This window comes from Chelmon rostratus, chromosome 9 (assembly GCF_017976325.1).
Source record: "Chelmon rostratus isolate fCheRos1 chromosome 9, fCheRos1.pri, whole genome shotgun sequence".
Taxonomy (NCBI): domain Eukaryota; kingdom Metazoa; phylum Chordata; class Actinopteri; order Chaetodontiformes; family Chaetodontidae; genus Chelmon; species Chelmon rostratus.
The window spans coordinates 16,655,072-16,676,818 of NC_055666.1; the positions used below are offsets into that span (position 1 = coordinate 16,655,072).

Here is a 21,747-nt window from a genome sequence, read left to right on the forward strand (position 1 = left end):
AAATATAATTTCTATGAATATAAACAGATGTCTCATCACATGACAGAATTGCAGTGAGGAACGAACGATCTTAACTCAATCAAAACCAGGGACTTTTTTTACATTTGGTCAACTTTATTTTTACTTGGTCTCATCTTTTAGAGTACATCTGACAACTTTGATTGACAGCTGGAGTCTGTTCCTTCACTTCCATTTCCACCAATCCAACAAGCAACATGTACATTTATGATCATAAAAACAATCAAGGAGACAAACTCAGAACAACAAAACATCCTAAAAGGTCTGATGATTTGACTAGTCAGGACCCAATCCAGAGTCTCCAGAGAATCATGTGAAAATTCACGACTGCTCAGTGTGAATAAAGAATTTTGCTTTGCATAAACCAGAAGAAATGGATATTTGCTTGAGAAACACCTTTCAAGGATCAGATGTTACCTGTTCATTAAGATCCAAATGACACACTGGAAATCCTGGACGGCCCTGACATCTAGTAACACATGGAAATCTAAATTTTTAAGTTCTCACTCTTCCTCAAGTGCATTAAAAAGAATCTAGTAAACAACGCTGGAAAAAGAATTTGATAAAAGAAAGAAAGCACGGTGACAGGATGATCCACAAACATCAGTGGTTCAGTTGCTTTGTTCCAAATGACAGCTGAAATCCCCTCTGTGCAACAGTTGAACGACCTGATCACTCCCACTGTGAAGCCAGTCATCACTGAGGAACTCAGGGAGAGGCTACACAAGACTGAACTGGCCATGACTGGTAAGAAAGATGATTTCTTTCCATTCTGTGGCAGCAAGAAATGTAAGTACTGCAGGATTAAAGTTAAGCGTAGAGCCACACAGCTGATTGTTGGCAAGCTCTCCCCAAATATATGAAATGTGGCACAAGTAAAGACGACAGAGCTGTCAGCTGGCTGAAGTGCTTGGTTTGAAAGAGGGAGGGAATTAATTTTTTGAAGAGTATCAAGTAAGAAACAGATCGAGGGAACCACCAGCAGGTGGAGCATGTGCTTTGAATGTGAACCTTCATTTTAAATTGCAAACATAGTGATCTTTCTTGTGAGGCTGACTGGATGGACAACCAAGTGGACAGTTAAAAAAAGCAAAGCAAAACAAGAGTGCCTGAATGTTTTCTTTCTCAACCCTAAAGATTCATTACATGAGTTGACTTGCTCAGCTGTCATCCATCTGAAACATGTGACAAACAGAAGCATCTATCTAGTAGTAATACTAGATTAGAGTAGTAATCCTTTTTGTTGTTAGGTATTACAGTGTGACTGAACACAATAGGGACATGGCAAAGATGTTATGTGGCTCAACAGGTCTACTTGGAGTTATGAACATGTGTGTATTTCAATGTGTTGTGTGTGTTTATGTTCTCTATTTTCTATGATGGCTGTCCTGTTGTCTTGCTTTAGTTAGTCGTAGGTATCAGTGTCTTGTGTCTGTTCTCCTCCGGTTCAGTCATCGTCTCCTCCTGCTCCTCCTCCTCCTCCTCCGTCTCCATGGTTACTGAAGCGTCACAGTCCAGTCTGCCCCTGCGTTCATGCCGGGCTTACGGACCGTCAACACGGACATGGAGGCGTCAAAGTCAAACTCCAGCTGGCTGGGCTGACCACCTGCAGAACAGAAGAAGAGACAGTATGAGAGAAAGTGGGCATTCTGGGGAGAAAAATGACTGTGAAGTACAACATTAGAAGTGACATACACAAACAGATAATTAAAAAAAAAAATCCTGCGGCCAATCACCTGGAGGAAACTAAACCTTCACACTTACTGTCACCCAGCATAATTTAACTGGTTTTGAAGTGTGACCGCAGCAAACCTTTTCACACCATTTTTCTGACAGACTTTCACACTTTCACTTCTCCAAACCTGTGCACTTGAACTAACAAAGTTAAATTGTGTAAGGAAGTGAGAGTAGTTGGCTTGTCGGTACATGAACAGCTAAAAATAAAGGAGACCTGAGAAGATGATATTCATGAGAAATAAATCATAAAATGACATTTTCAATCACCTGTATTAACACATTTTCATTTGGCACAAACAGAAGGACAGATTCCCCTCCACCCTGCCTGAGTTACTGTTTAAGAGATAGTTACCATTTACCAACCATCTCTTTCTAAAAGTGTTCACATGAAATCAACTTGTTCCACTGTATCACGGCACTGAAATGTGATTCAACCCAGTGGTATAAAACCTGTTGAGCTGTCTCTTGTGAAACAGCTAGAGGCCATTTAAACAGATTCCTCTGAGCAGCATTCAGTCAGTAGCTTTAAATGGATCAGTCTGTGACAATTAAAAGGTGGGGTGAGTCATAAGGGAGAGAGATTATTATTGCCATCCCTCCTTCACAATGCGATTCCACATTAGCATCCATGATTTACAGTCTCGCTCACTTTGCTTGTTTCCCCATTTACAGAGCAGGGCTGTGTGAAACAACCAGATTTTTTTTCCCCCCAGCGCACACGCAGAACGGGCAGTTAGAGGACTGTGAGGAGTTATGTCTTAAATTTAAAATTCAGCAAATATTAAAAATCTCCCCAGAATGACTCACTGCACATTTTAGAAATGTACTCACCATCGGTCTTGAGGACAACCTTGCTGGGCTTACTGGCTCCCAGTATGACAATGCGTTCAATCCAAGAGTCGGTGGAAAACTGGGCATCTGGAGCCAAGTTACTGTGGACCAAGCAGAAACATGGATTTAATAGTTAGGAGGTTTACCATATTAAGATTATAAATTAAGAGAGATAAAACTTTATTCATCCCCAGCCGGGGAAATTTGGGCATTACAGCAGCATGTCTAGCAGCGGGAAGAAAAAAGCAGCAGAGATAGAGAACATTAACATTAACCTGTATAATACAAAAGATATCTGGTTCCCTGCTTCACTTAGTGCTTTGCTGTTTGTCTTTGGTCTTATCACAGGAATATTTTATTGTATCAGGCATTGCTAATATAGTATCAGCACTTCTAATGTCTTCAGTTGTCTTACTGTGCTTTTAATCTGTGTGACAACTGCACTGAAATATCTAAAAGCCTGTTTGAGGGTGGATTGTTTACTTTAAGAGGCAGGTTTTCTACTGAACTGAAACTGAGAGAGCACTCATCACTCACACAGAAGAGAGGATGTTGTTGGCAAAGGACAGCCTCCTGTGGATGAATGCCTTCTTTTCATAGTCGAAGGTGTGGCCATCATCTATGTAGAGCTCACCGTCCGCAGTTCTCTGTCAGAAAAAAGGTCAGAACTTTCAGTGTGACAATGCCAAACTTGTCAAATTAGCAGTGGATGATGGCCATGTCTTGCAGGGTTTGTACAATTGAGTTACCTGGGGGTTGAGAGCCACAAATAAAGTGTAAGGATCGTGCTCCATGCAGGTAGAGGACCTGCGAACTCGAAGCTTCCTGGCAATAATAGAGCCGCCACGCTGGAACACCGGGATCTAAAAAGACACAGTTTCATATTAAAACCAGAGCAGAGGAGGAGAAATATTAACTATTAAAGCATGTGGAGGGCTGAGAAATGTCTTTTTTTTTATTGGAAATTAACTTCAAATCATTTAAAAGACATCTCTGTGTCTTACAGAGCTCATGGTGACAGGGATGTAAAGGTTCTGGGCTCCATTGTGCTTCTGGAAGGTGTGGACATCAAACCAAACCTGAGGAACCAAACAAACACACAAGACAAGGTTTCTTCAAGACCAAAAACACCTGAATCTACAGTCATGTTACTGACACCACATCAAAAAGAAAGACACGGAAACTGTGTCCTCTTACCTCATCTTTGCCAGGCAGGTAGGCGGTGACTCCCCTGGCCCCCTCCTCAGTAACTGGGTGCACCAACAAGTCTCTCCCTGGAGCAGAGTTGAGTAAAGTCAGTGGATCTGATAATCGTTCAGAACCACATCTGCCGAACTGTAACAATTCAAGGTTTCATTCTTGCTTTCCCTCTTGTACCTCAGCTGTTCCCATGCTAAAGAGAACTGATCCACACCCAGCACATGGCATCATTATATCACCACAATAACAGCAGTACTCAGTTATTTGTGTGCACAGATTTGGACAACTAAGCTGCAGAAAGAGGCAGAGGAACACATTAAAGTTTTGGTGTTTTGTGTCTCACCGATCAAATACTCGTCATCCACAGCAAAAGTAGCAGGATCCTTAGGATACTCCACCCACAGCGGTCTGCGACAGAGATGCACACATCAGATGAGTACCATGGCTCCACAATATTTTCATCTACATTAAAGCATATTACTGAAAGTTGCAAAGAGTTCAGTGCAACACAGTGTAGGTTTTGTTTAAAATTCAGATTAGGGGACACATTTTGTTTTGAATTTCCATAATGCGATGTTCTGTCAGACTGATGAAAAATGTATTAGGTTGCTGCATTATTTTTTCCAAATAATGTTGGTACCAGGTACTGCTTATAAATAATACACTAAAGCAAATACATGCCTTAGGATTTGTTAGCAAATGCTTTATCAAGTCAACAATTTTTTTTTTAACAAGAAGTAGTTTGGTGGTGTAAGGCTACTTCAAAAATCCACAGTAACATGAACTCTAGATCCCTGCGACAGCAGGCACTGATAACTGTATTTGACGGATTACACTACAATCATGCCATTTTGGTAATGATTTTGTAACTCAGCACTACAGGAATGATAACATATGTGATACAAGATCACAAGAGATGCAAACAGTGTTTCCTGCCCAGTCCTCACCTCATGATGGGCTGTCCAGTCTGGTGTGCGTGGTAGAACAGCTGGTACCAGTAGGGCAGGAGGGTGTAGCGCTGGCGCACCACCTCACGAATCAGTGCTGTGTTTTCTGGGCCAAACAGCCAGGGCTCGCGGCGGGGTGTGTCCAGGTGGGCGTGGGCTCTGAAGAACGGCTGGTACGCCCCGGTCTGGTACCAACGCACCAGCAGCTCAGTGCTCGGAGACTTGAAGAAACCACCAACGTCAGCTATGAGACAGACAAGGTCAGTGTTAAGAGTCAAGTCTGGGATGTTCAGAGCCTGATATAAATAAAATGTAAAGAAAGCCTGACACAACAACCTCTTGAGAGCTTCTATTTTTAGAGCTTATGGTTGGAACGGGAGGAGAAGTAAATGTGTGATTTCTTGTACTAAATCAACTTTAATGTAGGTGCATTGACATAAAACACCTGATCTTCATTCTCATATCACATGACTGTTATATATAACTGCAGCTGATTACCCAGGGAACCTGTGCTCTCACCATGGTAACACCTCTCAGTGCACATTTCCATGACAACATTAACAAACACCCTGGGGAGGACTGAGTCAAATTATCTTAAAAAAAAAAAAAAAAAAAAAAAAAAAAAAAATTATATATATATATATATATATATATATATATATATATATGGCAATAGCTTCTGTTCACTCGCATTACTAAATTTTTAAGGGTTTATTTCATCAAATTTTCTGATAAGCTGAAGCATGATAATGAAGAATATATCCAAAAGAACGGAATTACAATTTCCAAAAAGGTTTTGATGTTATGACTTGTTACACTAAATTAATTGGCTAAACGCCATGTTATATAAATGATATTGTAAAATCTTTAAAAATGAAACCACAAACAATTGATTTAAAAGTTAGCCTTACAACTTTTCAGCAGTTCTCTGAATACTATGTTCTTATAGCAAGTTGATCATTTTGTGCTGAACAAAAAGACAAACTGGCAGTGCAACAGCAGACTGGAAAGCCTGAGGAAGTACTCACCACCACAGAAAGACATTCCAACCAGACCCAAGCTCAGACACATGGGGATAGAAATCTTCAGATGGTCCCACTCAGCAGCATTATCTCCGGTCCACACAGCACCTACAAACACACACATACACTTACTTTAACACTCCGGGTATTGTGCAGTCAATGAGAAATCTTTGGTTACAATGTAACTGCTTTTGTTTTATGGCACATCCTTTAATTTAGTTTCATTTTAGAACTAAAGGGCTTACCGTAGCGCTGTGACCCAGCAAAGAAGGCTCTGGTCAGGACAAATGGTCGCTCAACTCCTCCCGACCTTTGGATCAGACCCTCTGATGTGGCCATTTGCTATAGGATGTACACAGGGTAATCAGTGGAGCAGAGGGGGTACTTTTCTCCATATCATCTGATTTTTAGAGCATAGTTTTTGTTCTATTTCAAAGCAATTTTTGAGCTATGACAGTATGACCATACAATAAGAATAATTTTTAAAATCATAATCTCCCACATTTAATTCCCACTGCTGGAAAAATAGTTAATAGAAAACATACACTGATAATTCCACCCGTCCAAAGCTGCCAAAGTTGAGCCATTTTATTTTGCTAATAAATGATTTGTAAATAAGTTGGAAATGAAGTTCCAAAGTCATTTCCTCCTGTAAATCAACTACTGTGGCTAATCACTGACACTAGTTACCTTCAAGCATAAATACTCAAACTGAAAAACAGCAATGTCGAAATTATCCAGAACTTAGGGAAATATTCATCAGAGAGGTTCAGGTCTTCAAACAAAGCCACAGAAGTGCTGTGTGCACTCACCACGTAGAGGCCATACAGGTTGTGCACCTCACGGTGCTCCCAGGCCCCATGCATTGCATCCTTGTGCATGGTGACCTCTGGCCCGTTGAAGACCGACGGCTCATTCATGTCGTTCCATGTATACATGTTCTCCATGGAACCCTGGAAAGCAAAGCAGATTTGTAGATGCGAGTCTACGAAAAATGTGCCATTTTAAATCCATGAACAGATTCTACTAGTGCACAGAAACTGCAAATGAATGCTGGGGCTGTAGTTGGCAGCTCCAGAGTGAGAGAATATGCTGACAGTGGGTGACATTTCCCAGTTAAACAAGGTGTTAAAATAAGGAATTTGTGTCTCATCAATCTCAGCATGTAGTGTCCTTGAGACTCACCTCATACTGATCATAGGCAAACATGCTGGCCCACCAGGCCCTCATGTCTGCACGGGTGAAGTCCGGATAGCTGGCACTACCTAAAAAGGACATCATGCGTCCCCAGGAAAAACAAGAAACAGAGACAGGCATGTGAGGGAAACAGTTATAATATTAATGAGTATCTTTGCTCACTGAGAAACATGTCACAATAAATCATTTTCCTCTGTGAAGATCTGGTTCATAAAAGTATATTTACAAATGTATTTCATACACATTTTCTGGTGATTGATGTTGTCAGTCTCTTACCAGGCCAGCACCAGCCCTCGTAGTCTCCACCATCTTTATTCTTGACATAGAAACCTCGAGAACGGATTTCATTATGGATCTTGTAGTTGCTGTCAACTTTAATATGAGGGTCCACAATGGCCACCATCTAGTAAGAGAAATGAGAAAGAGAAAGTTAAAGACATATGAGCAGAAAGTCTTGAAAGTGTAAAAAATATGTGCCTAATTTACTTCACTGTAATTTCAGGTAAATTGAGACAGAAAGAAGAAGACCCATGAAACTGTGCATCTTAACATTGCCTGCTGGCAGAGTGATTATTTGCAGGGATGTACCCAATGTCATTTCAATGTCCACTGTCTTTAATGAATACAACTTGTCAGTTTCATCAACATAAATACATAAAGGCAGCAGGTTAATCCAATACAGGCATGAAATAATGATGAAATATAAATCTCAACCTTAGGCTTATTGCTGCTAGACTGCCTTGTTAATACAGGCACCTCCCTTTGTGTGCAGCAAGCAAGCGAGCAAATGTTTGACCACACTGAAAATGTTGTTGAAAGGCTAAATGCCAACAAACATGGATTGAAGCAGAATATTTAATTCGACAAAAACATATTGTGAATTTTGGAAATGATTACATCTTTTCTCAATAAATTTTGACTAACCTTTATCTGCAACTGTCCAGAAATACTGGATTTTAACTGGTAGTTTAAATTAATAGATGTGCCCCCACCAAAAAAACCCCCAAAACTTTGATGCTTTGAATTATTCAGTGTAGCCCTAATTATTTGCCATCTGTACCTTGCGTTTCTTCTCCATGAGACCCTGCAGCATTTCTTTTGGTGTTGCAAACTTGTGTGGATCCCAGGTGAAATAGCGCTTGCCATCTGTGTGCTCAATGTCAAGCCAGATGAAGTCATAGGGGATGTCGTGCTCGTCAAAGCCTGCATCCACTGCCTGCACGTCTTCCTGGTCATTGTAGTTCCAACGGCACTGGTGGTAGCCCAGAGTAGCTAGGGGGGGGAAGGACTGGGTGCCTGATGGACGACAAGCGGAGAGAAGCAGAGACGGAGGAGGTCAGTCAAACACTGGTCTTTTATTGGGTTACAGATACAAACTTTGTCTTGGCTTTATTGTTGGTGATTTTCCTTTCCTTGACATGACTTGTTAAGACCTGCTAAAACTGATATTTGGTGACATTTAAAAAACTGTAACCTCTTTGTCCACAAAAAAAACGTAAAAAGCATATAGTAAAAATGATTCTTGGTAGCTTAGCTTTGTTTAAATTTACCAACAGTATATTTTACCCACTGTCAAGGGCCACATGTACTTCTGGTAACTACTTAAGGCACTTCTGGGAAAACACGGGAAAGATGGCTGTAAGTGTTCACGTGAATGGCCAGTCATCCATATTCCTACCTGTGAGGGAGGCATACTGAGAGAAGACATCGTTGGGTGTTGGTCCAAGCATAATGAAGACATCAATGATGCCACTTTCAGAGATCCAACGCACATCAGTCTGTGGTGTCTCACTGGAGCCCTGCACGTAATCCAGCATTTTCCCAAACACAGTCTGGGAAGGGAAGAAAGTGAGTCAGTGAGTGAGGCACTGGACATCTGGGAAGTAGACATCTTCTATCAACTATTTTTGACCAAAACACTTACAGGAACTCAGATGAAAGGAAAAGGGGCATACCTTTCCAGCTGTGTTGGAGCTGATATCCACCCAGGTCTCAGCGGCATTGAGCCAGAAGATGCCTGTGGTCCGCTGGGCATTGTGGGCCAACATGACCGGTACAGCGCCATAAAGGGCCATAGGATTATATAGCTCGTACTGGAACACATCCAGGTTGTACAGCCGATACGGATCACCATTACTGAAACAGAAGAACATACACACACACACACTTGATCCAGACTACTCTGACTATTGTATAAAACATCCTATGTAACAGAAACCTCAAACTGCATCTTCATTTCATATTCGAAATAAGACTTGTTGACACTCACTCCGTTGTTTTGAGTCTGAGGTTGTCTCCGTGTTCTGGGATGCCGTAGACGTGCTCAACCCCCGGCAGCGAAAAGTCTAAACTAATGGCAGATGGACCTGTGAGGCGAAAGCATCCAATTATCAGTTAGAGGAAGCAAAATAGAAAGAAAAAGTCAGTTAACCCCAAAAAAACTTCACTACCATGTACCCACAAGACTTGTTTCAGACATAATACTAAACCCCCTTACTAACACATTAACAATTCAGATAAAATCCACTATGACTAAAAATATGAGCGGTACTAACCATTAGGTTTGCTGTCCGAGTGCGATTTAAACGTTTCCTCCCACATCCCGTCTTCGACTTTCTCTTCCTCTTCTTTTGCAGTCTGGCAGGCAAACAGGGAGAACAGAAATTCACAAGAGAAGATGTAGGCCAGGACAGAGCGTAGAAATTTAAACTAAAGGGAAGTAGAGAGACAGAATGTGTGCTTCAGTGTGTAGTACCTCAGCCTGGTTTGCCGGATCAGCCTCCTCTTTCTTTTCGGCCTCTGGGTCTGCCTGACTGCTCCATGGCACGAAGAATGGAGGGGGGAAGAAGATAGAGGAAAAACAAAAAAAAAAAGATGTGTCACTCATCCTATCTTGTGACAAGTAACAATATATGGAGAGTATAGGAAACTATGATAAAAAAGGAAAAGGACATACACACAGGGAGGTTGGTGAATGCCTCCTGACTAAAAAATGACAACCAAGAAATACTCTACATGGTCTTGAATTACTTTAATGACAAAGGGGACTGAGCAACTCCCTACCTTGTGGCTATTTCAAGCTAGGCATTATAGTACAGGACCTCTAGAGGCTTCGGCATGCAATGCCCACGAGGCTCCTTACAGAACCAACTGGCACCCAGTGCATCTACTGTATACCACAGGGTAATAGAGGCCATGGCATTGCAGCAAAGATCCCTTAAAACAAGCCTTGAAATGCTCAAACTTTGGTAGTCACACACAGCTGTGGACGTGCATGATCTGTAACAGCACGCATGCAAGAGGCAGTGGTGACAAAATGGGTTTTGAAAGCCTGTTATGCCATATTCATGTTGGCGGGAAAAACAGGCTCTTCTGTTGCAGGGTCACTCGACTATTTAGCATTGCACTATTACAACTTTGTCATACTCACAATGGCCAGATTAAAAAAAACACAGAAAAGAAAGATTCAAATTGGTGTGGCAGAACCACTGACAGTCTTTTTTATTCCAAACGCTGTTCTTGCTTGTCAAACCCTGGCGTCTACATTACCCACAATGCAACCAGACCACCAACAGTTCAGCTGAAGACTTGTGTTGTGTTGCATAAGTAGCTGCTAATGTTCCCTTGAACCACTAGTCTCAAGCAGAGTTGAGGAGTGGGCTACAGAGGTCAGCTATGACACTAACTCAAATGACCATAATAGCCTTTACACAACTTATTTTTTTTTTTCATATTCAGTGGTACTACCCAAGAGCTGGAAACAGATTTTGATGCGTGAAATTGGAGTTCCTCTTTAACATTAGTTTCTAAATATACCAGGCAAATGGACTTTTTCAGACCTGCAGGCCACAATGTGAACATTAGGAATGGTTTGCTCACTGTTCAGACTCAAACAGCACCACATGAAGGCTGATCCATCCATCAAATGTTTTCATTTGGTCTCAATATGGTGATATATGTTTGTACAGGTTCACTTCGAAACACTAGTCATTAATTCAGCCTCTATCTTAATTTGCAACCACGCCGGCTTTAGAGTTCAAATGTTAAGTTTCGGAAAAACTGCAGAAACTGTCCCAATTAAGAGAATTATTACTCCTAAAACTGGAATACAAATTGAAGCATAACCACAAAGAGAGATGTTGCTGTTGGGTTTGGGAACTGGGCTGCATTATCTGAAAATAAGACTAACTATTTGGTGGGACACAGACTACGTGTGTGAAGATTGCAAAACTTTCATTGGGTTTATGTGCCTTCTAAACTTGTCCACACCTGCTGCCACTAGCTTTATTTTCCATCTACGGCAGTTAGCTCTCACTATGAGCTGCGCAAGCGTGACAAATCATTTCAGTTAACATAGCTGGTCAAGAAAGACAGTCAGTCATGCAGTCGTGTTAGATCTGCTGTAGTGACACTCTACGTAGATGATTTCGTTAATCAGACACTGATCTGACAAGACAGTGGTTCACAGTTAAATCACTGGTAGGCACAGCAGGCCCTACATCATTCAGGTGAATATGCTTTTTCATGATCAGGATGATTTTTTCTTTGTTTCATGAAATAAGACAAAAAAAAATCAACACCCTAAGTGGCTATTATTGTTTAAATGGTTCTTTGAAAACATGAGGATGATAACAGGGGGCTGGACTGACCCCTTAGTTCTGGATCGAATTAAACACAGACATGCACACACTCAGCCACAACCATCTCTCATTCTCAGTCACAATTATTTCAGGGTAAACACTGTGCTTGGTGTGATGGGAGTCCCTACACTTTGTCACTATTGGCAGCATTAGCACAAGGAACAGAATACACACTTACAAATCTTAAGGGTCTTTACCTAGAGAATACCCTCTTGATATTATCCCACACGCTAGCCACTGTGCTAGTTACTTTATAGGAGAAACTAGGATGATAGGGAGAAGAGGACAGAACAACGAGTCAGAGACAATACTCAAAAAACCATTTCATGGGAACAAAAATAGAAATCATCCACTGAGTGAGGACGTAGATTAAAAGAGACGGCTGACATTTGTAAATGTGTGTGCATGCACGGTTTCTCACGTGTCCTTGCGCATCCTCAGGTGCTCAAAGGCCAGCAGGCCGCGAGAGTTCAGTGACATCAGCACGTCTCGCCCTTCCATGATGTCCAATCGGAAGGGCCGGGCGCTGACGATGACCCTCTGAGACTCCGCCCCCAGGGACAGCACCACCCCGTTCTCATCCTGAGACAAGAGAGACAGGCTGAGACAGACAGAGAGAGGAAAAGGAGAGGAAGTTTAAAAAAAAGAGGATTTGGTTTAGAAAAAGAAAAATGAGGACAGAAACTCAAGAACTCTATTGACTATTCACTATCTGCTCCAATCTTGTATATGCTGCAGGTTTAAATCCTGAACATTTGAAGTGAGATTCTATGAGATGGAGCCAGAAAGCAATTGTCTGAAAAAGCTGCCTCTTTTGTTCCACCCGAAGAATTTATATTCTGAGTTTCTAGCTTTCCTGCTGCCTTTTAGAACAAGTCATACACCGTAGAACATATTTGTGATGTTGGGCTTAATTAATAAAACCAACACACAACTAGCAGGACTAAAAGTTAATTCTGCCTTTTTGGTTTGATTCTGCACTGTCAAAACCTACACCCACGCAACGCAGTCAGCAACACCCTTGGGAGACTTACGGCTCAGTAGGTGGCTCCCTGATGAGCACGTCTGGGACCTCATAGCGAGGCTTCAGAGGCTTCAGCTCGTTAATCTTCACCCTCGTTATGTTTCCCTGGAGACGGTAGAGCTCGAGCAGCAGACGCACCTGAGAAACAAACACAGGCAGAGGGGGACAGGAGTGGGGTGGGGGTACAGGAGAAGCAAAGGATGGTACAGAGGAATTTCATTATTATCTCTAACATGACAGCAGAGATCAGAAAGTGGGGTCAGCCAAGGGCCAGTTTTCTCACCACTGTTTGCCATATAAGGCATTTGGTTTTGATACCATAAAGAAGGGAAGCTGCTAAATTGGGCTTTCATGACAGCCTATATTTTCAGAAATTTTATTGAGCTGAGAGATCCTGGAACAGGCATAGACATAATGGTAAGCGACTAGTGGCCATAACTCCACTGTGAACTACTTCTCTATATGTGATTTACCTTATTGTTGTCATTGATAAGCTGCAAGGTGAGTCTGGTGTTTGTCAGCTCCATGGTCTCCAGCAGGGCTCGATAGGGAGACTCACCAGGCTTCAGGGCTCTCTGACGCCTGTTTAAAAAACAAGAGTGGACACCAGTGATAAATCAGTACTTTTCTTTAGCCAACACTAACTTGAGGTAGGTAAATGTATAATTTTTTTTCCATATTTTCCATCTTGCACTCACTTGCAGAAGGCACTCTGGTCACAGGTCTTGAAGTTGCCCCTGTCCACAGCTCCCGTCCCACTGAGGGACACCGCCAGCCAAAGCAGCAAGACAGGAACCATCCTACAAAGAAAATCAAGTAGACAGCCTAACCTTAAGATGGATAAGGCTACTTTCCAGTCACCTCTCCAATTCACTGACGCACATTTGGCTGAGCAATGCCAAAGTAATTATCAAAGAGGACCCTAGTCTAACTACAGCACGTATACAGGAGGCCGACTTATACAGGACACACAGACAGGAGCACACACCCGGACTTTGATCTCTCTGTGGTGGTAAAATGTGTCCTCAACTGGAAGGCAGCGTCACACAATGTCACCAGCGGCTTAACGTTAAACCATTTCCCGTTTCCTCATCCTGCTGCAGCTACAGTTTTCATATATTGACTCTTAAAACCGTTTTTCATGTTAGACCTCGAGCCTGCACGGAAACGTTTATTTCTAGCCCCCATAACGTTACTCCTGTCAAAACCGGGTGATGAGAAGTGTCTTGAAATGATGCCAAGAGACAGCATTAGCTAACGTATCCGCTAATGTCGGCTAAAGTTAGCTAGCATTCAATCGGATTTCTGGCAAAATTCGCCAGAAAATGGGCACAAACTGCTGATTTGACAACAATAAGGCACCAGTGTTTCCCAGACAGACAAACGCCTGATTATCTGACAGGTGTTTTATCGTTAATTACCTGTTTAAATCAGGATATCGTGCTAACCTTGCTGACAACGGTACAGACAGCCTCTCAAGCCGCTAATTCAATTGGGAAGCGATCTCGACGTTTCCAGTAAGATTTTTCCCTGGCGGCCGATAATCTCTAAAACGGTAGGCTTGCTTACATGCTTACTAAGTGTGTACCCACAGCGATAATCTCTGGCCTCCCACACACTGATAGTAAATCAAACAAATGATAAAATTCGCGATGAAACAGCGCAATTGCTTTGTCTTACCTTTCGGTGAAGGTGGCCATCTTGATTATGCTTCCGTTTCGACTCCGCCCATTTCACTCCGCAACAAAGATCGTTAAAAAGTAAGATCCCAACTGACTGACAAAAACGTGCGTTTATTTAAACTAAGGCAGAAAATGTGGATATATTTACCCGGATCACAACATTTATTTGAGTTTTTTTCTTAATCATGGTGTTATCTTTTTATCTGACTGACAATGGAGGGAGGATGATTGTGAACTTGGTATGAATATTTATCCTCTCAGGCACGGACACGTCATCGCCAAGCTCCAGTCAGTGAAGTGCACACACTGATTTGATCCTCTGCTTTCATTTGATCGATTTCCAACCAGTGTAACTCACAACACCACGTACGTGAAGGGAACACGTGTACAGTCTAATGTAATGAAACAGCCCTGCAATAAATAAGTTTGTGAATTTGTACAAATTGTATATAAAATTCTAATTATTTAAGTGATTCCCAACCTGGATATCCCCTTAGGCATCACAAGATGATTTATTTTATTACTCTTTTTAATCTCCTCAAATACTGTCTCCTCACTCAGGCCTCTAAATTGTGATATGGGGTAACAAGCAGACATCCATTAATTTAGATGATTACAATGTTACAAAATAAAAAAAATATATATATACCTCTACACAGTTATGTTTTGTAGTATTTTCTAAACAATTATTCAAATGAAACAGTCTCAAGATGTAAGAACCACTCTCCTGTGATTTAATGCTTTGTATAAAGGGGTAACCAACAAGCCATGCTTGCTTAGGGGATTTACAGGCTGTAAAGAACGTAAGACTTTGATCACTTTAATCGCCAACAGGCTCCTGTGATAATACATTTGATCCTCAACACTGAAGCTCAATTCATGACACTTTCTTGGACCAAAGAAAGATTTATTTTGTAACGTGGTCGAAACGACAGTTTGCTCATATAGTAAGAGATGCAAGGCGTGTTTGTAGCCAAAATTTTAGAACAAGAACAATCTGAAAATGATACAAGGCAATCCAGAAATGATTAAGCAGAGCTAAGTTGTATTTTCTAACTGAAATGACACATTAAGGCTGGATTTTATGTGGAGCAAATTCTGTATTAACATAATATACATGTGTGCTATTTCTCTTGTCCTCTTGTCTTTCTAACAGAAACAATTAGTTAGAAACACATCAAGTCTAAAAATATGGTACAAAAGGTATACACACACATGCACACAGCTATGCTTGTATGAAACTGAAGTACAGTGATAGCAACTTTGCAGTCCACTCTTGAAGCAATGTAACACAGTATTCTGTCTATTTTATAGTCTGAATTTATTCACTGTGACCTGCTCTTCACAGTCTGCTCCCCTTTAGAGCTGGAACCGCCAGCACAGGTGTCCCAATCGATCTATGTTTTTATGCAGGACACTGTGGATCGGTGCCACGTATCTTGCCACGTCACCGTCCCGTGAGAAATCCCTGCAGAACAGGCCCTTCTCTGAGCTGAAGACAAATTTCTGGGGCATGGGCCCATTGCCCCTCACATACTCCCACACAGCCAAGAGAAGCAGCCTCACCTCGAAGGGAGTGAGGTGGGGGAATGCTTCGTGGACGTTGGCCAGCACAGGAGGCAGGAGCTGGCCCTCTCCCATGCAGGACACCAGGAGGCAGGAGGCCTGGAGGTGCCACGGGGAGTCTGTGGACAACACCTCGCGGGACGCCTCCCAGTGGGCCAGCAGAGTGGCCAGGAGGCCTCTGAGCACAGCTGAGCAGTAGCAGAGAGCAGGACGTCCAGCTGCCACCACCTGAAGCAGAGGGAAGAGCACTGGGTGGGCCTCGAAGCAGCGCCGAATGTGGATGTCTCGCTCCACCGTGGTGCGGGCGTGCTCTTCTGGGGGCCAGGAGAGCTCACCATTGGCCACATCCGGACAGACGTTTTCCACCAACGTGACTGCAACAACCTTGGCTGCCTCTGCGTTGATGGGCACCGGCTCGTCGGGGTCAGATGGTGCTCGTGAGCCGTTGATAGAGCCGTTGAGACCAGAAGAGCTGCAACACTGGACTATGACAGCCAAGAGAGTCTGGACGTTCTACAGGGAGAAGAAAATGAAATATTAAATACAGCCAGCAACATAGATCTACCTCTACCAACAAAGTGTTTACATGAAAAGTGTAGTTTCAAGTTCAGACTGATCAAAAAGACAGAAATGTGCATATACCCACTTTATATAGAAAAACAACTTCCCTAATTTGTATAAAGCACTGACTGCAGTGTTGTCATCTTATTCAATTCACATTTGGCTTGATACTGGGCTCTGCAACAGTTCTCAAATTGTGTAACTTACGTGGATGACTCCATATGGGTCTGGCAGCTTGGTAGCAGTGCGGACCTTCAGCCCCTTGCCAATCACCCCGGCATGAAACACAGACCACACGCTGCCAGAAAAGTTGACGGTTGTACCAAACCGACAGTTGATGTCCAGCAAAGAGGCTCCGAGGTCAGGGGACACAGAAGGGGAAGTCACGGGGGCACCAGACATGTCTGCGATCTGCCCTCCAAACAGGTCAGCGTTGCCTTTATGTAGCGCTCCCTCGACCAGCTGCTGAAGTACAGCTTTCAGAGTGAGTGGAGAATAGGCTGCGAAACGCGACAGGAGCTGGACTGAACAGTTCACTGCCTCCCCTGCCTGGCCCCCTTCTCTCCCTGCTTTCCCTCCTTCACCTCTTCTTCGCAGTGTCAGGAAGAAGTGAGTTACGGCGGCACGGGAGAGCAGGAGCAGGTGTGCTGGGGAGGAGGTGCGAGGGAGAGGGCTACAGGACAGGAGGCGCACTGCAGCGTGAGATACAGCTGGGTCACCATGGAGAAGGAGTGGGCCAAAATCATGGAGGTGTCCTGAGACTGCTGAACCCACCTGGATGGCCATGGAGGACTGGACACCTGCTGTTCCTCTTCTCTCCTCATCCTGACTCTGGATGGCTGCAGCCAGGTTAAGCAGCAGCTGCCTCAGCTGCCGGGGCCCCAGAGTGTGTGTATGGATCTGGGCCACACAGCGAGCTACAGCAGCAGGAATGAGTCCCGCCATGCAAGAGGACAGCGTGGTGTGGAGCTGCCAAGCCAGAGCCAACTCCTCTGAGTTGCGGGCCTGGGTGAGTAGCTGGCAAAAGGCCTCAGTGGCCACACTGGGACCTCCATACACCGACAGCAGACACAGCAACTGGTGCAGCCAAAGGTGACGCTTCCTCTCCAGTCGCAGTGTCTCGGCACAGAGCTCACCGATGTGAGACTGCAGCTCCTCCAGGAAGGGGATAACCCTCTGGGGCTGAGAAGAAGCAGAGTGATGGGGGTTGACCTCAACACCATCTGAGCGGTTGAAGACCAGTTTGTGGAGATGTAGAAGCAGCATTTGTAGGAGGCGATCGCAACCTTCTCTGACACCTTCATGAGGGGAAGGTGTAGGGCCGGAGATGATGACAGAGGCCGGCGTCGCTGTGTCTGCTAGAAAACGGAGGACCCGCGCACCTCCTGATGGGCTCTGGCTAATAAGGTGGACAGCCAGCCCCAGCATGTTATCCAGTTCCTCTCTGGGGAGGCCCTGTAGCAAGGCCTGCAGATGGAGCAGGACAGGAGGGCGCAGCAGCTCTACCAGCTCTGCAGACACCGCACCAAACAGATTGGGGGACATTGCAGCCAGCTGCAGCAGAAATGGCACAGCAGCACGACGGAGTTGAGGGGAGCTCTCCCATGATGTTGAGGATGAAGTGGGAGATAGAGGGCTTGATGGACTCAGGCTTTCCTGAAACATCCTGAGCAGCTCCTTCCTGATGCTGTCTGAGTGGTGCGCAGCAAGGTGCCCAAGGATTCCCACCACTGAGCCAATCTTGGGCACTCTGCTGCCTTTATCCACTCCCATCACCATTAGCCCTTGGTCCTTAGCGCCATGTGAGCAGAAGTCCTTGAGTCCACATGCCAACACTCGGCTGATGATAGTCCCCGGGAAGGCAGAGCCGATGTGAGCCACCACCCAGTCAAAATGCGGGGAGTGCTGAACTGAGGTGTCCAACAGCGCATCCACACAGGCGTCAGGGCACCAGGCCAACATGGCAGCCAAACACTGGGAGTAGGCCTCCATGAGGGAGCGGGTGGCAGCACACGACATCCAGAGCTGCAGCAGCTCATTGAGGCTGGAGGAGTGGGGGGCCACGCTGCGGCCGGCGTGCTTGCTGCTCAGCTGGCCCAACAAGTCCACAGCCCAGGCGGATACCAGAGGGGCCCAGGCTCGGGGGTTGAGACGGATGAACTCTGACAGCACGCCATGAACCTCCTACAGACAAACAGATATAATTACATTTATCGGGGAATTTCTGGACCATTATCATATTTTTATGAATGCAGGAAAACATTTAGGTTCAAGAGATTGGGCGGGGTCTGGTTCTGTTACTCTTCTGGGCCTATAAAACTGATTTAGACACTGTGGGATACTGGGCTACACTAATTGACCTCAGCTGATCTGAAAAGCAACCTCAGATGTGTCTCTTTATCTTGATTCCATTTCAGAATAAGAAACCTATGTAGAGGCACTGCCAAAAGTTGTAAAAATAAATAAAAATAAAAATAGTTGCTGACACTTAAACCCTAATCCACAAGGACTTAATGAAATGGCCTGCAATATTCTAATCTGTATTAAACTTTTATGACTTTTTAAGGCACTACTTTCATAAGAAGAAGTGTTTTTGTGTCATTGCACCTGTATGATGTCCTCCAGGTTGGAGCTGACCCCGGAAGTGGCATCACCCTCAGTCTCCAGGTTGTGCAGGAAGGCGGAGACATGCTCATCATAAACGCCCCTCAGATGCTCCAGCACCGCCCCTCGACAGGCCGGGACGGAGCGCAGCAGGCGCACAGCACAGCGGGCGTGTTCCCGCACACTGAGCTTCCGGCCCTGAACAGTGTCGACGCCACTGATAAAGGACTTGATCTCCTGGGACAGTTCCTGGGCGCTAGAGGGGAAGGATGGACATGAAATGATGAGGAAAAAGAGAAAGGTCTGTGTCTGTATGTGTCAGACAGGAAGGTTCTTTCAGAGTACCCATAAAGATCTATTTATACACTGCTACTAACAAGAGAAAGATATATTTTAGGGCTGCTACTAAAAATCATTTTCATTATCGATTAATTTGCCATAGGGGTGCAACATCTGGTTGATTAATCCAATTCTAAACAATTTTAAAGATGGTTGGCAACTGGCCTGACATCGATAAGTTGGGTCGTTATGATGCACAGTACACACTGTGTCAGCTCTAAATTATGAATGCCACTATGGGGAAGAGATGATCTGCACTACTCTGCCTCTAATTGGCTTGTACTCCTTGCCTTTGTTGGTTAGGTTTAGGCATGAGAAGTGATTATTGGTTAGGGTTAGTTTAAGAATATTAGGGTAAGCCAGAGGCAGAGTAGGGCAGGCAATCCCTTCCCCATGGTAGGATTCATAAAATTGAGTTAGGGTTAGGGTTTAGGGTAAGGCCTAAGTCTCCTGTGGTAGGGCCAGCCCATACACGACCTAGTGTAGCTCCTGATGAAGGCAGAGAATTACAACACAGTGGACAAACGGATGATTACAGGTTCCAAATTGAAAAACAAACGTGTAACAGTCAGAAATATCTTTTGGCGGTTTTCTCGCCATTTTGTGATTGGATCAATGTAGCCGGGCCCCTGATAAAATCTATTTTAAAGCTAATGCTTGATAAAGCTAACACCCCTGATAAAGCTGTATTAAAGCTAATGCTTGATAAAGCCAGTGCCCCTGACATCAACTAACAAATACTTTCATTATCCCACATACATTTTCTGAATGTACTGATTCATCCCTTATTTCAAGTGGAAGTCTTCAAGATGTTTTAGTTGTTTAGTTTACTATCACTTCAGACAAAGGAGGACAGCATATCTTTGTAATTAATAACGTGGACTTAGTTAATGCTAGGCATGTTTGCGATCAATTATCAAAAAAGTAAAAATAATTCATGTACCAATCAACTAACTGTTTAACCGATTTATCGCTTCAGCTCAACGAAAAAATAGTGACAAGGAAAATAATGACAAATCTGCAATTACAGCCATAAAATATAATTGTTTGAAATGTTTAATAAAATAAAAATATTCAAAATCTGCTGGATTCTTCTTTACAAATATTAGCTTTTCACCCATTGATATCAATTCAAAGTGTTTTACGGAAGTTGTTCTGGACAAATAACTGCCGTACAACAACATCCTGGGATAAGACTATTTCTCATGTGTAAATGTCTTTGTTTAACCTATAATAAAGCACATGAATAATCGATCAACTGAAAAGTACTCAGTGCAGCCCTAACGTCTGTTGGTAATCCAGCGACTTTCAACATGAGCCGGCTCTACAGACCAGTACAATAACTGACCCATTCATTTTTGTGCAGTAAACTTAAAAAAAAGTTTTTAAAAAAGCAAACAAACCATGCGCTAAACTGACTTTAGAGTCTAAATGTACTTGTTCTGTCAGTCCAGCCGTTTCCTCTCCACCAGCACTCACCTCAGGGCAGTCTGCGGTGTGTGAGTGTGTGAGCTCTGCATCGCTTTCAGCGGACTCCCGTCAAACACCACAGACATCGCTTGGTCTTTCAACATTGAAGTGTAACATCAAATCCACCTCTGGTGTACGGGGCTTCGACGTGAGCAATAGAGACAGCTTTTTCTTATTTTTCTGTCCAATTTCGGAACAAAAATACATCGAAAGGGCGCTCCAAAGCCGGAAGTTGGGACTTCTTCGTCGTTACAAAAAAAAGCGAACTGCTACAGACAGCCGACCTTACTGGCGACATCTAGTGGTGCGAAATTGATTTATCAAGAGGTCTCAAACCATTCCATAAAGGGCCATGTGGCTGCAGGTTTTTGTTCCAACCAAGGAGGAGTACACCAGGCTGGAATCAATTGATCAGCTGATCTCAGTCTTCAGCTGATAACTAATGTGATCCCTTGATGTTGATTGGTTGGCCAGGTGTACTCCTACATGGCTAGAACAAAAACCTGCAGCCACATGGCCCTTTATGGAATTGGTTTATTAAACCGTTACTGATTAGTTATTAAATTAATTGTATTTATTAATTCACAAAAGCTGGGTATTTAACTTTGCCTTAAGTAATAATTCTGCTTCTAATTCTGTTTGTAAATATTGAATTTATTTAATTCTAAAACTGGAATAGCAAAATACAATTTAATATGCCTTTTTAATTTTACTTTCTTTTATTTATGTCTACCTCTTTATATTCCATCTCACAACACATGTGTTTTCCCTGCCACATTTTCATATGATTATCGCATATATTATTTCAGACTCTGTTAGCAGGTTGTCATCTAAATGCTAGTCCAACTCGCAGAGCAGCAACAGGACCTTCTTTGGGGACAAACAGTATAAAACAACATGTCTTTAGCA

The 21,747-nt window shown here is 43.4% G+C and overlaps 2 protein-coding genes across 3 annotated transcripts; both read right to left on the reverse strand.

Annotated features, from left to right (window-relative positions):
* Nucleotides 1–103: 103 nt before the first annotated feature.
* On the reverse strand, nucleotides 104–14,348 carry ganabb (glucosidase II alpha subunit b). 2 transcript variants are annotated; one of them, XM_041944049.1, is made up of 25 exons: nucleotides 14,297–14,348; nucleotides 13,315–13,416; nucleotides 13,090–13,198; nucleotides 12,627–12,754; nucleotides 12,014–12,193; nucleotides 11,790–11,855; nucleotides 9,708–9,765; nucleotides 9,508–9,589; nucleotides 9,222–9,318; nucleotides 8,908–9,088; nucleotides 8,631–8,784; nucleotides 8,013–8,248; nucleotides 7,229–7,355; nucleotides 6,941–7,020; nucleotides 6,568–6,708; nucleotides 6,001–6,097; nucleotides 5,762–5,863; nucleotides 4,734–4,977; nucleotides 4,130–4,194; nucleotides 3,784–3,860; nucleotides 3,591–3,665; nucleotides 3,336–3,449; nucleotides 3,124–3,233; nucleotides 2,587–2,687; nucleotides 104–1,624 (listed from the first exon to the last, which is right to left on the reverse strand). In XM_041944049.1, exons 1-25 carry the CDS (start codon nucleotides 14,314–14,316, stop codon nucleotides 1,515–1,517), a joined length of 2,856 nt encoding a protein of 951 aa, XP_041799983.1. In that variant the 5' UTR covers nucleotides 14,317–14,348; the 3' UTR covers nucleotides 104–1,514. The 2 variants fall into 2 exon arrangements, with proteins under 2 accessions (XP_041799983.1, XP_041799984.1); XM_041944050.1 differs by lacking the exon at nucleotides 11,790–11,855.
* A 714-nt stretch (nucleotides 14,349–15,062) lies between these two features.
* ints5 (integrator complex subunit 5) lies at nucleotides 15,063–21,069 on the reverse strand. Its single transcript, XM_041944173.1, has 4 exons — nucleotides 20,848–21,069; nucleotides 19,033–19,285; nucleotides 16,633–18,609; nucleotides 15,063–16,377 (listed from the first exon to the last, which is right to left on the reverse strand). Exons 1-4 carry the CDS (start codon nucleotides 20,940–20,942, stop codon nucleotides 15,658–15,660), a joined length of 3,045 nt encoding a protein of 1,014 aa, XP_041800107.1. The 5' UTR covers nucleotides 20,943–21,069; the 3' UTR covers nucleotides 15,063–15,657.
* Nucleotides 21,070–21,747: the final 678 nt, after the last annotated feature.

What these genes read in the sequence shown, in the direction of transcription:
- ganabb (XM_041944049.1), bottom strand. Translation starts at nt 14,316, where the DNA reads ATGGCCACCTTCACCGAAAG. An exon ending in CGAGGGCTGGTGCTGGCCTG is followed by an intron (nt 7,021 to 7,228) that starts GTAAGAGACTGA and finishes TGTCCTTTTTAG; the next exon opens with GTAGTGCCAGCTATCCGGAC. An exon ending in TGCTGGGTCACAGCGCTACG is followed by an intron (nt 5,864 to 6,000) that starts GTAAGCCCTTTA and finishes GTGTGTTTGTAG; the next exon opens with GTGCTGTGTGGACCGGAGAT.
- ints5 (XM_041944173.1), bottom strand. Translation starts at nt 20,942, where the DNA reads ATGTTGAAAGACCAAGCGATGTCTGTGGTGTTTGACGGGAGTCCGCTG. An exon ending in ACACCGCAGACTGCCCTGAG is followed by an intron (nt 19,286 to 20,847) that starts GTGAGTGCTGGT and finishes CTTCCCCTCTAG; the next exon opens with CGCCCAGGAACTGTCCCAGG. An exon ending in ACCCATATGGAGTCATCCAC is followed by an intron (nt 16,378 to 16,632) that starts GTAAGTTACACA and finishes TTCTCCCTGTAG; the next exon opens with AACGTCCAGACTCTCTTGGC.